The sequence below is a fragment of the Harpia harpyja genome, chromosome 13 (assembly GCF_026419915.1).
Source record: "Harpia harpyja isolate bHarHar1 chromosome 13, bHarHar1 primary haplotype, whole genome shotgun sequence".
NCBI lineage: Eukaryota > Metazoa > Chordata > Aves > Accipitriformes > Accipitridae > Harpia > Harpia harpyja.
The window spans coordinates 33704606-33720566 of NC_068952.1; the positions used below are offsets into that span (position 1 = coordinate 33704606).

The 15961-nt window shown below is 36.7% G+C and overlaps 1 protein-coding gene across 2 annotated transcripts in view; it reads left to right on the forward strand.

Moving 5' to 3' along the window:
- Nucleotides 1-15322, forward strand: part of LYST (lysosomal trafficking regulator) — a 96553-nt gene extending 81231 nt beyond the window's left edge. For both annotated transcript variants that reach the window (XM_052805282.1, XM_052805281.1), the window contains 13 exons: nucleotides 337-403; nucleotides 839-995; nucleotides 1399-1539; nucleotides 1921-2138; nucleotides 3502-3732; nucleotides 4437-4626; nucleotides 5562-5698; nucleotides 6450-6548; nucleotides 10079-10218; nucleotides 10534-10631; nucleotides 11332-11488; nucleotides 11701-11772; nucleotides 13165-15322. In XM_052805282.1, the coding sequence (XP_052661242.1) occupies nucleotides 337-403; nucleotides 839-995; nucleotides 1399-1539; nucleotides 1921-2138; nucleotides 3502-3732; nucleotides 4437-4626; nucleotides 5562-5698; nucleotides 6450-6548; nucleotides 10079-10218; nucleotides 10534-10631; nucleotides 11332-11488; nucleotides 11701-11772; nucleotides 13165-13303 (1846 nt within the window). In that variant the 3' untranslated portion in view covers nucleotides 13304-15322. The remainder of the gene's footprint in view (nucleotides 1-336; nucleotides 404-838; nucleotides 996-1398; nucleotides 1540-1920; nucleotides 2139-3501; nucleotides 3733-4436; nucleotides 4627-5561; nucleotides 5699-6449; nucleotides 6549-10078; nucleotides 10219-10533; nucleotides 10632-11331; nucleotides 11489-11700; nucleotides 11773-13164) is intronic.
- The last annotated feature ends 639 nt before the right edge of the window (nucleotides 15323-15961 follow it).

Below are 15961 nucleotides of genomic sequence, written 5' to 3' on the forward strand. Positions count from 1 at the left end.
AAGTGAATTGTCCCACCCTAATAAATTTCTGTTAAGCCAATTTTAACATTCGCGTGCACAAAGTCTTTGCCTTTATATGATGCCTTTGATTTGACAGAGACACTTTGCATTTGCTTGCCTCTTACTGTGCTATGGGCTTGTCTGTGGATCTGAGTTTGCCCTTAGCACTGACTATAAGTGCCCTTTTTATTTTCTGAACTCTCTTGTAAAGTGCTATTAAGTTCTGCTTGTCCTTTTCATGATATTAAAGGTGTTATTCTTAATAATGCATTATTAAATGGTGTGATTCAACATCTTTATAAAAATGACAAGATATCAGTACTACTTCTGTTGCAGAAATCTGGTCAAACCAATAGCTGTGCAGTCTAAAGAAAAAGAGGATCGTTATGTGGATACTTATAAGGTAGGTTGGATAACTTTTGCTTCTTGCCCTTTTTCCTGTGTATAAATGATATGGGGGCTTTAATTTTTTTGACATATATTGATGTGGGGGGGAAAGAAACCACAAATCCAGTATTTTGTCTATGGAATTCTTATTTCTAGTATGCTGCGTTTCCTGGGAATTGTTTTATAGCATGCTTGGAACCTGTGTTTATCTGTTCCTGTACTTGAAATCATAAATCAATTTAGTCTTTCCATGTGATACTGCTGAGGAGGTTAAATTGGTATCTTACATATGAACATACATATATTTGATTCCAAATTACTTTTAAATGTATGTTCCTCAAAGTTCTAAGTTTTATTCCTAAACAACTTAGGCAAGCTCTTATTTTTGTTATTGGAATGCAGTCTAAGTAGGAGGTTTGTGATTAATTTTTTTTTTCTACTACTTTTCTAGTATTTGGAAGAAGAGTACCGTAAAGGAGCACGAGAGGATGATCCAATGCCCCCTGTACAGCCATATCACTACGGATCTCACTATTCCAACAGTGGAACTGTGCTTCATTTCCTAGTTAGGCTGCCACCTTTTACTAAAATGTTTTTAGCCTATCAAGGTAAGGTTACTTTTGCTTGCACTTGCCTGTCACATCTGGGCCTTGCCCAAATGACCCAGGAATGCTATATGTTACTCTGTTTAGCATAGTTTATCAATTCCAAATAGCTGAGTTCAGTAAAATTAAATCTGGTATGCTTTCACAGTAGACCTATTCTGAAATTATCAAGCTAGACCATAAAGCTGTACATGTTATGTTCATACCTTAGTGTATGTAGAATAAAAAGCTGACCTATATTTGGCTTGCAGTCCATGTGTAACACATAGTAATTGAGATAGAAGAATTCTAAATGTTCTCAGCTAACTGGAGAGCAGTTAACTTGCTTGAAGTTGCAGATGTTCAACTGTTATCGTGTCCATCATCGATGTAACATTTTCATAATTCAGTTTGGTTTTCTTTACAGATCAAAGTTTTGACATCCCAGACAGAACTTTTCACTCTACCAATACAACCTGGCGACTTTCTTCATATGAATCAATGACTGACGTAAAGGAGCTTATCCCAGAATTTTTCTACCTTCCCGACTTTCTAGTTAACAGAGAAGGTATATTAAAAGGATAACAAAACTATACCCAAACCAGCTGTATAGTTGAGCCTATGGGTTGAAACTGAGAACATTTATATCCCTTGACTGAATATGCTAAGTAGTAGATATATGGGAGAAATCTGGCACGAATTTGTGGAATATGCTAAAAAAGCTGTTATGTCATAATTGTCAGAGGTGTAAAGGAGTTTTCTGTTGCCTGATTTTTTCCATTTGAATGAGTATGTACAGTTTGAATGTGTTGGGGGGGACTTGTTAATGGTGCTGCTTTGTTGATCAGCAATCACTGTGCTTAATGGTTAGCTTTCATAGAACCCTATAAAGACCTGTTTGAAGTTACTGTCAACTAAAATGCTGGAACATTTACTCCCCTGTTTCTAGGTTTTGATTTTGGAGTACGTCAAAATGGTGACAGAGTTAACCATGTCAATCTTCCACCCTGGGCTCGTAATGATCCTCGTCTATTCATCTTGATTCATCGTCAGGCTTTGGAGTCTGACCATGTTTCCCAGACAATCTGTCACTGGATTGACTTGGTGTTTGGCTATAAGCAAAAAGGCAAGGCCTCTGTTCAGGCTATTAATGTCTTTCATCCTGCAGTAAGTATTTGTTAAGCAGTGTGTTTGTTTGTTGTACTTAGTAATTTAATGGGGGATAGTTCAGTCTGACTTGCTTGGAAAATATCCAGCATGAGGCAAGATCCCTTGCTTGTGAAGTGTTGAAGAGAAAGAAAAGGCTTTAACCATTTCAGTGTGGAACCGATAAAATCCCAGGGACTGTTGTGAGACTTAATAAAATGTGTTCATCTTTCTTGCCTTGAGATAGGCATGGGGGATGATCAGGTATGGGGTTTAGACTTTCTGGATAGTTTTTGCAGTGGTATACAGGTATTGTGTTTGTGTGTACCTGCTTCCATCTCATTCAAAAGAAGCCTTTTGTTTAGGCAGATTGTGTTGCAGCTTTTGATACAATTAAAATAGTTCAGTCTGTCCTGGGCTGATTACTTGTGTTCTTTCCTTCATGTACATCCTGTGTTTTGTCCCTGTAACTAGCACTTTTCCCCTCCAGTAAATTTGATTTCAAGGAAGTCCTCATTTAATATAAAGACTTCCAGAGTTTCACTACTTAATTGTAACATGGATATCTCAGATTGTATTCTTTAGCTTGAATACTTACTATCACAAGGTTTGCTCAGCTAGGCAGTCCTGATTTCAAATGCATTCAAATGTGGCCTGTGTGTTTAGTGTTCATTTTATAGCTGGAAGAGCTGATAAAACAGTAGTGTTTGGCAGTGGTGGCTTTTTCTTTTCAAATAGCCATCCAAATGCTTTCCTTCCTTTTCCTTTTTTTGTGCTTAAGTATCGATTTAGTTATTACCTTAAATTTCAAATACTAAGTTTGTGTGTGTTCATTGTTTTTTTTAAAGTGAAGTCGAGGCCTTTGTCAGTGTGACTGAGGAAAAGTGTGAGGTACACAATTAGAGGTATGAAAAAGACAAGTAGAGAAAGGAAAGAATTTCCACTCTCCTGAAATATGAAGGTTCTTCCTCCCTCCCCACCCCAAACCAGAGCTTTAATACGCTAATTAAAAAGAAGTACAGAAAACGAACTCTGTCAATTTTTTGTTTATCATCAGCAACCCTTCTGGTTTTGCACAGATTAGTAAAGGTCTATTAAGAAAACCTCTTTGACAGAAATTAGTCATGGAATATATGTAGGAACAGCTCACATGATAAATCTTAAACTGGTAGTTATCTCCAGTAAAGAAGTGGTAACAAGATTACTCTTCTCAGTGGCTCTTTAGTCAGCACAGCCATTATGGGATGGCTTCTGGTCCAAGTCTTAACCAAACTAATGAAGAGTCTGCCTTTAAATTTGTGTGCATGTGTTGATAAATCTTTCCCAAAGACAAACTGGACAAGTTTATTCTTGCCCCTCCCCTTTTTTTTTTTCCCCTCTCTAGACCTATTTTGGGATGGATGTTTCTGCTGTTGAGGATCCTGTTCAGAGAAGAGCCCTTGAAACAATGATAAAAACGTATGGGCAAACACCTCGCCAGCTGTTCCCTTCAGCACATGTTAGCAGACCTGGATCCAGGCTTATCATGGAAGGAGAACTTCCTGCTGCCATGGGATTATTAGTGCAGTTTGCTTTCAGAGAAACCAGAGAACACGCTAAAGAAATAATACATCCAGTATGTCATTTTGATATGCAAGATGGTTTAATTAACATTCATATGCTGTAATTATTGTACCCTTATGTTTATAGTTTCCTTCTTAAAACTGCAACTTACTACCCATATTGTACTGTAGAGAAAACACACAAAATTAGTGAAGTGATAGTGAAAATTATTTTCATGTATTTGTGATGTATTTTGTGTCAAACTAAGATAGAGCTGAATTTATCTTGGTTATAGCAAATAGGTGTTGGATACCATTTCACTTAACCAGTTTCATACTTTCAGTGATGAATTCTGGAATCTGTGTGCAAACCTATAGTAGGTAAACACACACTGTGCTGTCTTCCATCCTCAACTTTTTCATTGTCTGTAGGACAGTTCAACTTTCTTCAAACACTTGTTTTCCCTAAAGTCCAGTAAGAAACTGAATTCTTGCATTTAAAGAAATTGGTATTTTTCACTAAACTATCTGAACTACAAGCTTGCTATCTCAGCCTTTAAAGAAGTGGGAGAACTCCCTTAAAGCTAATAGTTCAGCTGATGATACTACAGTGCTTCATACTTGTCTTCCTAGTATTTTTAGAATACTTCAGCAGTCCTTACTATGTGATTGCTTATAAGGGATGTGATAGGAATGATTCTCCCTTACTAACAAAATAATATTTTTCTGAAAACTTTCTACCACCTTTTAATTTGAACCTTATTTGTGCTTGTTTTAGAGTCCATTACCATGGATAAAAGGCTTGAAGTGGGGGGAATATGTTGGTTCCCCAAGTGCTCCAGATCCTGTTGTCTGCTTTAGCCAACCACATGGAGAAAGGTTTGGCTGTCTCCAGGCTTTACCAACTAAAGCCATCTGTGGTTTGTCCCGCAAGTTTTGCCTTTTGATGATATATAGCAAGGAGCAAGGTATGAATTTGTGCTTATTCTCTACATGCACAATAAATGTGGAAATGAGCCATAAAAAAATTAAATCTGATGCTACTATTATTCTCCAGCAAAATTCCCAAGTTTAGTCACTTTTGCCAAAGATTGATTTATAAATCGAGTAACAGCTTCCACATGTGTGGTGTCTTTCCTGGAGGGTGGATTTTACCTGTAATTTTCAAAATGACATAGAGGGATCCTGTAATTAAGTTGATATTTTCATTAAAGTGACTGAAGCATAAGTATTTAACTTTAGAACTTGCCAGCAGATTCAGTCCAAGAAAAACTGAAGAAGAGATGAAAAGAACATGTGGCAACAGAAAGGAGAATTAAAGGAACGGTTTCTAGAGGCAGAGAATGAGGAAAGTTCAGTAAAAAGCAGAGGTGAAGGATCTTCTGCTTTCAGATAAACTCCTTGGAAGAATTCTTATTGATAATGTACAAACAGGTCCTCATACTTGTCTTTTTGTTTTCTTTGTAATGTGTACTAGTGAAGGTTTTGTTTAAAAATAAACCAGCTTCACATTTAGTCAACAAAAATAAGTAACATTCTCCTTGAAATTATAAACAATCATTTCTCTAGCTGGGAAGTATTGTCAGCCTCTTGTCCTTTTCTCCACTCCCAATAGATGCAACATTTCTTCAGAAAAGCTTTGTCCAGGTTGCAAACTGTCTTTGGAGAACATTGAATGTTTACAAAGTCTCCGAAAACTACATTTGTTTACAATACATTACAGATTAAGCCATAGCCTAACAGAAAATACCTTATTTTGAAACTTTGGGGGTTTTTATGTTCTAGGTTGTAGTAAAACGTGGACCTGAGATTTTTATTGTTGACTATCAAAGTGATCAACTCTTTGTCTGCATATGTGACGCAATATTATATGCCTTCTGCAATATTATATGCCTTCTTTCAGGTGTGAGAAGCATGCACAGTACTGATATTCAGTGGTCAGCTATTCTGAGCTGGGGGTATGCTGATAACATTTTACGACTGAAAAGCAAGCAAAGTGAACCTCCAGTAAATTTTATACAGAGTTCACAGTTCCATCAGGTAAAAAAAAAAAATCAGTCTCTTGGTCTTCAATTTAATATTGCTAGTTCAAGCGGTGGCCTGACTTGGCAGTAGGTATTCTTGCTTTCATTTTTCTTGGAGATGAGCATCCAAACACAACTGTGTTTAATCTGTTTTATTCTCCTTTGGAACGTGTCTCTCATTGCTCCAGTGTATGTTGTTCCTGGATGTGTTCCGGTACTAGGTAAAGATCCCTTTTGAATGCATTTGATTTTTGTAGTTTTTCACTCATATGGAATATTGGTGGGACTTTATAAAAGCTTAAGTTCTGGGCCAAGAAAATGAATACAGGAAAAGATTATAGGTGCCTCACATTAGAAGCAGAACTTCACTATAGTTTAGGATTCCTCTGAAAAAGATTGTCTAAAAGATTGTTAGGGAACACTGCATAATCTCTCTTACACTCCAATGGTTGGTGAGATTCTACCGAAAAGATTTTGGCTGATGATGTGGCTGCAGATCTAGAAGTCTGCAGTAGTTTACTGCTCTTTAGCTGTGAATTCTGGGCTGCACAGAATTTCCCTCTCTACTTTGTTTCTGAAGTAGTAACAAATATGACCCAGAGTAGGTATATTTTAACTCTTGGATTTCTTTAGCTTAGGTATTTTACCTGGCTCTTCTTAGGATAACCAATAAAGAATCAGTTTGACCAAATGCTATGGCATAATGAAAACAGCAGTTAGAATAGTTTCTGTTCTAATTTTTTCTGGCTTTGTTTTGTCTTTCCAAGGTAACAAGTTGTGCTTGGGTGCCAGACAGTTGTCAGTTGTTCACAGGTAGTAAATCTGGTGTCATCACAGCATATATGAACAGATTCACTAGCAATACGGTAAGTTCCATTGTATAGCTTTTATATTTAATGATTTAGCTGTATTCACTACTACAGTCTTCTTTTAAACAGGAAAAGTGAGAAAAGGGGAATATGTTATTCAGGACAATTGCCAAAAAGATCAAGTGCTTGTTTAGTATTTATTTTTGAAGGATCCTCTTTGACATTGTTAAATAGATATATCTCAGCATGTTTATTTGTGGGTTTTTCTTAAGCTATCGTTCACATACTGCTAGCCTTTAGTCAGCCCTCATCATCTGGGTGCATAACTGATTACACATACAGCTCTGACTGTATTCAGGCTAGGGCTTGGAATTGAAGCTCTCTGGCATGATGAAGCTCCCTACATTAAGGAGTAACTTTTTCTGTGAAGGAGACAGAGCCTTTCAAAGCCTTAACTGAAACAGTGGAATGCATTTCCCCAAAGTAAACAACATTTCAAATGCAGAAGGCACTTATACTACAGAGAGCCAGGATGAAATCTCAGGCAGTGTATATGGTAACCACTAAGCCTCTTCACTTTGTCATATTCCCCAAGGGGAAAAGCTGTGAGGAGGGAAGGGAGAAAAGTAACTTGCATTACTTAATGCATTAGTAGAAGATACTGAGATACTAGTAGAAATCACCCTGATACTATGTGGTGATAGGCATGGTATGAAAGCATAAATAGAACTCGAAATTAATCTTCTGGTTTAGACTGAGTTTCTGACCTTCTGTCTTACTTTCTCCAGCAGTAACTTCTACTCTTCATAACTTTAACAAAGAGTTTGCAACTTTCTTGACAGGTAATTTTAGGTGTGTCTACAGGATTACCATAGCAACAACTAAACTAGACTGATTTCTCAAATTTAGCTTGATACAGATACAGGTATTGGCAAACACATTTGTAGTATTGTACCCCTTGATGCTCTTGAATCACTACATTAGCATGGGCTAGAGGAAACCTTGGTATGATCTGCTATGCCTACTCAGTTTCCTCTTTTCAACAGTGGCAAACAGCAGATGCTTAGACTGGGAAGAGCACAAACATACAGTGATTTCTTCCTTGGCTTTCTTCCAGTTTCTGGTGATCTGCCACTCGGACTTCCTGAGCTCAGCAGCACTCTGAGTTTAAAAAATGAAGTAGAGCTTGAAGCCTGCAAGCTTTAGTCAGTTGAATCTTAAGTCAGGCACCTTAACTGCTCACCAGAATAGTGAACTTGTAAATAACCTGTACTGAGATTTGGATTCCAGTAAAAATTTTTTGAGGTACTAAAATAGAAATTCAATATACTTGCCTTCTGCAATGCTAAAAAGAAACTGGTAGTGGGGTTATGATTCTGAAGTTCCCTGCCTTTCCTAGAAACAAGTGATTTTTGTTCAGCTGTACAAATGTTGTCTTTGAGACCATCTTTGCTGAATTTCTCAGCACTGACAGTTTTACATGCCCCAGGCAGACTGACCTTGTGCCAATTTTGTAGCTCCCGTTGTTGAGTCAGTTACCCAAGTCAGGGCTGCAGGGAATGCAAATGGGCTTCCTAGCATCTGTTCTGTATGCATCTTGTCAGCTGTTTGGTGATAAAGTGAACAGTCTGTTATAATGCAGTACTTGAAACGTGAATATTTTGCCCTGTTTCACATTTATGTAAATTCAATGCATAGGCATAAAACAGCAATCATGTTGTTAATTGGATATGGGAATTCAAAGGCATGCTGTCAGATGTCAAAAATACGTCCATGCTGTACTTCAGATGCTCTGTTTTTCCTAGCCTTCATTTAAGATGATCAAAAAAACTAATGAAGTACTGCTTTGAAATTGTGATCTATCTTGACAATAAGTCATACCTTCATGAAAACTTTAGCCAAGGGTTTCTGGATGTACAAATTACTCCAGCCTTCACTTGCTGACTATTAGAGCTGTCCTGCTAACAGAAAGAGAGCACTTTAATGATCTGTTTGAGTAAAACTGGGCAGTGATCATTTAAATTCTCCGCTCAAGTGCCATAGGCAATCATTTGGGGTAACCAACAGAAAAAACTGCTATTTAAAGGTAGATATGTACCTGCATGTTTTTCCACATCTAGATACTGTTTTGGTGGTTGTCATCTAAAAGCAAGTGGGAAGTAAAAAGGGGGTGGTATTTTAGGCATGAGGTAATTATTTCATAACTTATTAGACCTTAATACAGTTGATGCTAACATTCCAGATTGTCTCATTGCAAATTTACAATATTATTACAATAACCTAGTGAAGAATCAATAAACCATTGCTGTTAGTACTACAGAGGGAAGCTCCTAAAGGTGAATCCTGCTTTCAGTTCAAGTGTTGAAATGCAGATCAACAGCAAACACTTAAAGCAGATAGAAGTACAGTAAAACGGTTATCAAAATCAGTTCTTGAGAAAATCAGAAGTCTTGAGTGTTGCTGTTATGGAAAAATTTGGTATAATTTTTGTTCTCTAAACTGAGCAAGGATTAAAGAAGGAGCTCCATATGTGAGATACCACACTGTTCTGAGAATGACAACTGGATACTTTCATAACTGTGTCTTAATTGGATGAGATGCTCAGTAGCAAGAGCAAAAATCTTCCTGTTGTCAAAAAGTATTGACTTTTGCAATATTACATAGATTGTTGTCCTTTTTAGTGCAGAACGACATGTACATTTTCTACAAACTTAAGAGTTAAGCATATGTATATTTTTATCTTGTCTGCTTCTACTTCCAAGCTTTTTGTGGACCTGCTATATGCATCCTGTACCCTCATACAAAAATGCAGACAATGTACTCTGACATGTGTGAGGAAACAAGCAGAAAAATGTTCCTTTCTTCTACAAAGATTATTCTAATCTCTGTACAGCAAGTTGTCTTAATTAAAGCATTAGTATTCTGATTAAGCAGCTCCTTCAACTTAGCCAGTTTTCAGGAAGTCTGAATCATTTCAAATGACATAACTTGAATAAGAAGTGTTATTTGGTGTTAAATTTGCTGCTTTAATTTTTATCTAGCAGTTTCTATATTTAAACTTGACTTCCTGCATATTTTTCCAACTTTGTATCACTGAAGGACTTGGCACCAACTTGAGGAATTCCCAGTGATTTGCTGTACTCAGTGGTAACTGCTGAGCTGGGTTTTCCTTCTGTGTTTCCAAGTGTTTCCTCTAGATGCTAAAATATTGAGGACTGTTGTTTTGCTGTCATGTGGAAATTGCAGTCTTGCAGAAAGCAAATCAGCCGATTCCAGGGTGTGTAATTGAGACAGAAGTAGTACAATAGTTCTTCATTTCAATTCATTGGACCACATCAAAATGTTTGCTTTGATGAAAGCACTGGAAGCAAAAAGTTGAACATAATGATATGTATGGCTTATTGCATTATAAAGCCTTAAACATAATAAAGCATTAACAATGTTGCTAAACTGATGCCATTAAAAGCAATGGGAACCATTTTTTTAAAATCTAAGAATTAAACTTGTCCCTAGGCTTATCCTTTTCAGAAAAAAGACTTTAATTTTCTTTTTCATGAGAGTTCATGTTTTATCTTGCTGTTTTTCAGCCTTCAGAGATAGAAATGGAATCACAAGTCCATCTGTATGGTCACACAGCAGAAATAACAGGCTTGTTTGTGTGCAAACCATACAGTATAATGATAAGTGTCAGCAAAGATGGAACCTGCATCATATGGGATTTGAACAGGTACAAGTATATATGTAACTTTTTCCAAAGGCTTTCTTTTAAATACCTGTTTTCCAACGTCTGGGTATCTTTACCCTTTTAAAGTTAACTGAATTTGTTCCATGTATATCTTAATGTGAGGTCAAACTTTTACTGGGGTTTTTTTGTTTTTTTTTTTTTTCCATGAAGGGTGCTGAAATTCTAGAATGAATATGAAAAATACTATCATTGTGCAAAATGTTGACTGAAATTAATGTAACTCTTAAATATTTTCCTCAAATAACTTTTTCTGTGTTTGACTCTGAACTTTAGGCTTGTTCTCTTTATTTCCTTTAGGCTGTGCTATGTCCAGAGCCTGGCTGGACACAAGAGTCCTGTGACTGCAGTTTCAGCTAGTGAAACAACTGGTGATATTGCAACAGTTTGTGATTCAGGTATATTTGGCAGTCAAGAAAGCTGTTTTGACTTGCACAAAAAATAGCACAGTCTATAGCATTAAAGGACAAGGGGAAATTATTCTGGCAGTTTCAGAAACCTAATATTTAGGTTTTAAACTGACACGGAGACTTTCAACTCCATTTCTGTAGCTCCCAAACCAATTTTTTTTCTGGAAAAGTTGTATTCTTCTTTAATTGGTAAGGGACATGAGTTTGAATCCCTTCTAAGACAAAGTGGTAGCTGGGTTATTAGTTCTTTGATAGAATCAAATAATCCCAGATAACCAGGTAAGATAACTGTGCTCTCTACTTTCAAATATTTTGCTTGAAATGCAAGCCAGGGTACAAGAACTAGCTGTTTAAAGTAGATAGTATGAATTCCCTCTTAGTGCTTCCCTGTTAGTAGTACATGAAAATTGGTCGTTAAAAGTAAATTCATATAGCATTTTGTAAGTACAGTATTCCATAAATATGAAGTGATGTCTTCTAAATCACTGCAGTAGCTTGGTGGTTTGCATGCTCCCTGTCACAAAAGGAGGGAAGAAGTAATTGTTTACTGCAGCACACATCATTCTGAGTCATTTAAACCTTCTGATCTTTCAAGAAGTTGAATTCTTTAACACTTAGATTCTCTTGCATAGACCTAGCTGTGGTCTAGATTTATTTTTTAATACTCCCATGCTATGTTCTATTGCAGTTGGAGGAGGTAGCGATTTGAGACTTTGGACAGTTAATGGTGATCTCGTGGGACATGTACACTGCAGGGAAAGTATTTGCTCTGTTGCTTTCTCTAACCAGCCTGAAGGAGTGTCTGTCAATGTGATTGCAGGGGGGCTTGAAAATGGAGTTGTGAGGTAAGCATTTGAAACTTTTATTTATTAAAATGCTTTATAACTTAGGCTCACAGTTTGAGAGTATGTAGCTAAACTTCATGCTGATATTTGGCTTTAAAGAAGGTGGACAAGCTGTTGTTCAGTTTCCAATCTTAGTAGTTGCTGAATATGTTATTTTTATCCCTGAAATATTTGTGGAATTAAATCTGAAGAAAAATTACTCTTTCTTTCAGACTGTGGAGTACGTGGGACTTGAAGCCAGTACGAGAAATAACATTTTCGAAATCAGCCAAACCCATTGTAAGGTAAAAAGATCTTAAGTATACAATAAATGGATTTTTCTCTTTGGAAAAAAACAAAACCCAAAACCACAACAAAATAGCCTGGACTGTTGAACATGGATTTGACATGAGAACAGGAGGTAAACACCCATGTCTAAAAAGAGCAATGCAATCCTACTAATTATTCATGAAAGCAAAATGAGCACGTGTACTGTATTTGTAATGACAGTAATAACTAGGTTCTGTTGCTGGCAGATAGAAATTAGCAGGATTCCCTTGAGAACTGAACAATAACTACTCTTCTTTTGCTTAAGTTTAATATTTTTCCCCAGAATCTGTGTAGAAATCATGAGATAATCTTAACTTTGTCATACTCAAATAGACAAGAGTTTTTTCTCCCTCAGAAATAAATAAAAACACTGCACTTTCCCTGACTTTTTTTTTCCTGATGCCAGAGGGAAATGGTGCAGAAAGGAGTAAAGGAAACAGAGGAGCCTGGAAGCTGCCATTTTGGAGTCTTGTGTAATTTTCTCTGGGTCCCCGTGATGATTTATATAAGCAGAATTATTCTCATGCCAAAGTGTTTTCAGAACACAGTCAAAGGATTGAATCTTTGATATCCCCAGTGGTACAGTAGTCTGCACAGAGGTCTTAGAGTTATGCCAAAATTTTATCATCTTTATGTTAGCATAGTAACAAATCACTCTGAAAAATTTTGTTTTGACCATTGCTGAAATATCATTTAAAACCCAAACCACTAATTGCCATTTCTTAGAAATGAAAAACATCGTCTCATAGCAGTTATTGTCTTTCTGTTACCTTGTTTAAGCAGCATCTTTCACAAAGCTTGTGGATAATGATTTAGTAGCTATTGAATAATTTAAAGTTTCCTGCTTAAATGAGACAGAAAATGGATGCTGACCTTCATGTTCTCTAACATTACCCATGACATGACTGAAGGGCTTTACTACTGTTATAGCTCAAGAAATGCCCGGCTGAACAAAAGTCCTATGCTAAGCCATGAAATCCGATGGTTTTAGTTTCTGCCTTTGTCAGCAAGCAAGTTCAGAGGGCACTGTGTTCTGTTGCTGAAAAGCCTTCCTTTCAGGAGTAGAAGGGCCAGCCCAGGGAGAGACTAGGATGCTGCTACTGATCCTACCCTTTTCTTTGATGCTGCAAAGAAATGAGTACTAAACTACATGGCATGTCGAAGTGCTGAACAAAGCTGTAGTTCAGCCTGTTTGGTTACAAAAATGAATAAGCAGGTATATGCAAACATATTACTGTGTTAATGTACTCACTGTGTCTCCACTGAGAGCTAATCTTTGGCTGTATTCTTATACGGGTTTTTAATGTTTTCTAGTATTTTAAGTAGCCAAATCTGATACAAAAATAGATTGTCTTCTTGTTTTTCAGCCTTACATTTTCCTGTGATGGTCATCACTTGTTCACAGCTAATAGTGATGGAAATGTTATAGCTTGGTGTCGCAAGGACCAGCAGCGCTTGAAGTTACCCATGTTCTATTCATTCCTTAGCAGCTATGCGGCTGGATGATGACTATTTTTGCTGCTAACTCATGTCTCTGATGCACTTTAAATCCAAAATAGATTATAGAATCTCTTATTTAACTGGATTTTGAAGTAGTTTGAATGTCTCTAGAATGACTGGATAGATTTTTTTTTTTCTTTAAAAAGAGCAGTCTAAGGCTAAGGTGGTTGTAAAGTTGCATATGTGCATTCACAAACTTGAAGCATGTCCAGGTCACCAGGAAGCTCTGGTCATGTACTCCAATACCAGCAAAGTGACTCATAAATGCTCTAACATATAAGTCAAAATGCTGCAATATAAAATATAATAGTATTTTTTTTAAATCACTTCTTGGACAGAAGTATTTAAAAAAATTGACTGATAATGCTTATTCCCCCTCTTATGTTTTAAAATATCAGTAGCATAAAGTTCCATAAATATCTGTTAAAATGTCAGCATATGTATATCTGATTAGTTGAGAGTGGTATAGTTAGCTCTGGGATAAGCAACCCCAAACTTAAAAATCCAAGACCACTTAAAATTGCTTTTTTTGAGAAGCAAAGAAGTTAGTAGGTGCTTTTTGCACCATCTTATGGTATTGTAATGCTAAAAATTGAGTTTGTTACCTTTATATTTGTAATTTTTGCCATCTTCTCTGTTAGTCTTTACAACAGGTAAAAATAAAATATTTTTGTCTTAGTGATGGGTAGACACCTCATGGCATCATGAAGCAATAGTTAGATCACATTTTGGTTTTGTTTTTTAATGTAGTGTTAACTCCCTAACTTTGTTACACCTAGTTATTGCAATTCTGTGGCAGAATATATATTACATACACACACAACTTATCTTCCAGAGCTCTAAAAAAAAAAAAAGGTGTTAAAGAAGGCACAGATGTGCTCCAGTTCTAGTGTCATTGAAGTTCAATACACTGTAAAATGTTTGAATCTAACTGCTTGAATAATCAATGTTCATAGGCATCAGATGATTTGGAAGAGTTTACACAGATACACTGTGCAAATATGTTATTTATTCCTAGGTGCTATTTTTTGAGGGGAAAAAAATAAGCCTCCCTTGTGAAAGGCTTAACAAATTTGAATTCTTGGGCCAGACCAAAAATTAACATTTCAGTTGATGGATTTGAAGACCTCTAAACCTGACACCATGAATGAGTGCCTACTAGTCATGCAAATGGTAAAACAAGAATGCTACGCAAGTCTGATGTAGTTACATTTTTCTTTTAAATTGCTTTGCTTTTTCATCAGTGACATGTTCTGCTGTCGCCATACAGACAAACTGCTATATCTTCTCATGTTTAAGGTTCATCTGCCTTTAAAACACTATATATGAAATTGTCAAGTTGTGATGAAGATGATATACACACAAGAAGTCTTTACACTTCTTTTGAAAATTCCAAACAGTCTTCAGAAATTCTTGCAACTTCCTGAATGAAGAACTTTTCAAACTAGAAAAACTTAAGAAAAATATTCTCATAGTCCATGACACACAGGCTGATCTTTGGTTCAATTAAGGAAGTGGCTACATACTGTATGAATTGAATTTTAAACTGCGTATATTGTAGCAGCATTGTATGGGATGGCTTTAGTCATGTTTTTCACTGTCTAAATGTTAATGTAAGGTACAAATACAGACTGAAAAGTGTCCTGGCTCTTGTTGAAGTGATGTGCTTTATTTAAGAGAAAAAAAACACAAATATTGTGGTTTGGGGGTACTTTTGTGCTCCCTGGTTTGGGGTGTTGCTCACAAAGGCTTATTTTTATAAAGTAGAATTCCACTTGTTACAAATCAATATGCAAAATTGCTGGCCTTGTAAAGAGTGCAATATTATATATTTTTATGTAAAAGTAAAAATGATTTTTTGAAGCAAGGAATATTTATTCAGCTTAACATTCTGGAACTATTAAAATAACATTGCAATAGTATCTGTGCATGATGTACTGAAATTTCCTGTAAATGTCACATTCCACACTGTCTTTGTATATACACTGTCATGTTGTTGGGTAATAAACAGATCTTTGTACCAAATTGTTTTGAGATTATTAGAAACATGGTTTTAGCTTAGTGTTACATCTCTTCTGTTAGGGATCTTGCACACCTTGCCCCAGATTAATTTCTGCTGATTCTCATGTCTTTCATGTGGGGAAGTTCTGTTTATGGACTACATCACGTGGCTGTCAAACTGAATGGGGGGGTGTAAGATTGGAAGTGGGAAGCCCTAGGCATATCATATCACTTTGCACATGTGTGCATGTGTCCTTCCTTCCCATAGGATGTGCGACTACTATTTGGATGAAGTGATGGCGCTCAAAGCAGAGACATTCCCCTTCCTCCCAGCTGCCTCCTCCCTGAAAAGCTGACTGAGCTAAGGAAAGGCAGAAAAGCAGCTCTTCTCTGGATTCTGAGGGAAGGAAGAAAAAGGTGCTGGGTGGAAATTGGCAGACTGGTGTCTCTGGGAGGCATCTGACAGGATGCAAGGCTCTTCCTGTTGGAAGCCAGGATTTGGGAGAGGTTCATGTGGCAAGGCTTATCTATCTGATACCACTTGCAGGATTCTGTGGTAAACCCAGATCACTATGTTCTGATTGTTGAGATACGTGGTGAGAAAGGGAAGGGGAGGGAAGAGCTAGATACTCACTCATGGGGGGGAGAGGAGAGGGAGTCTCC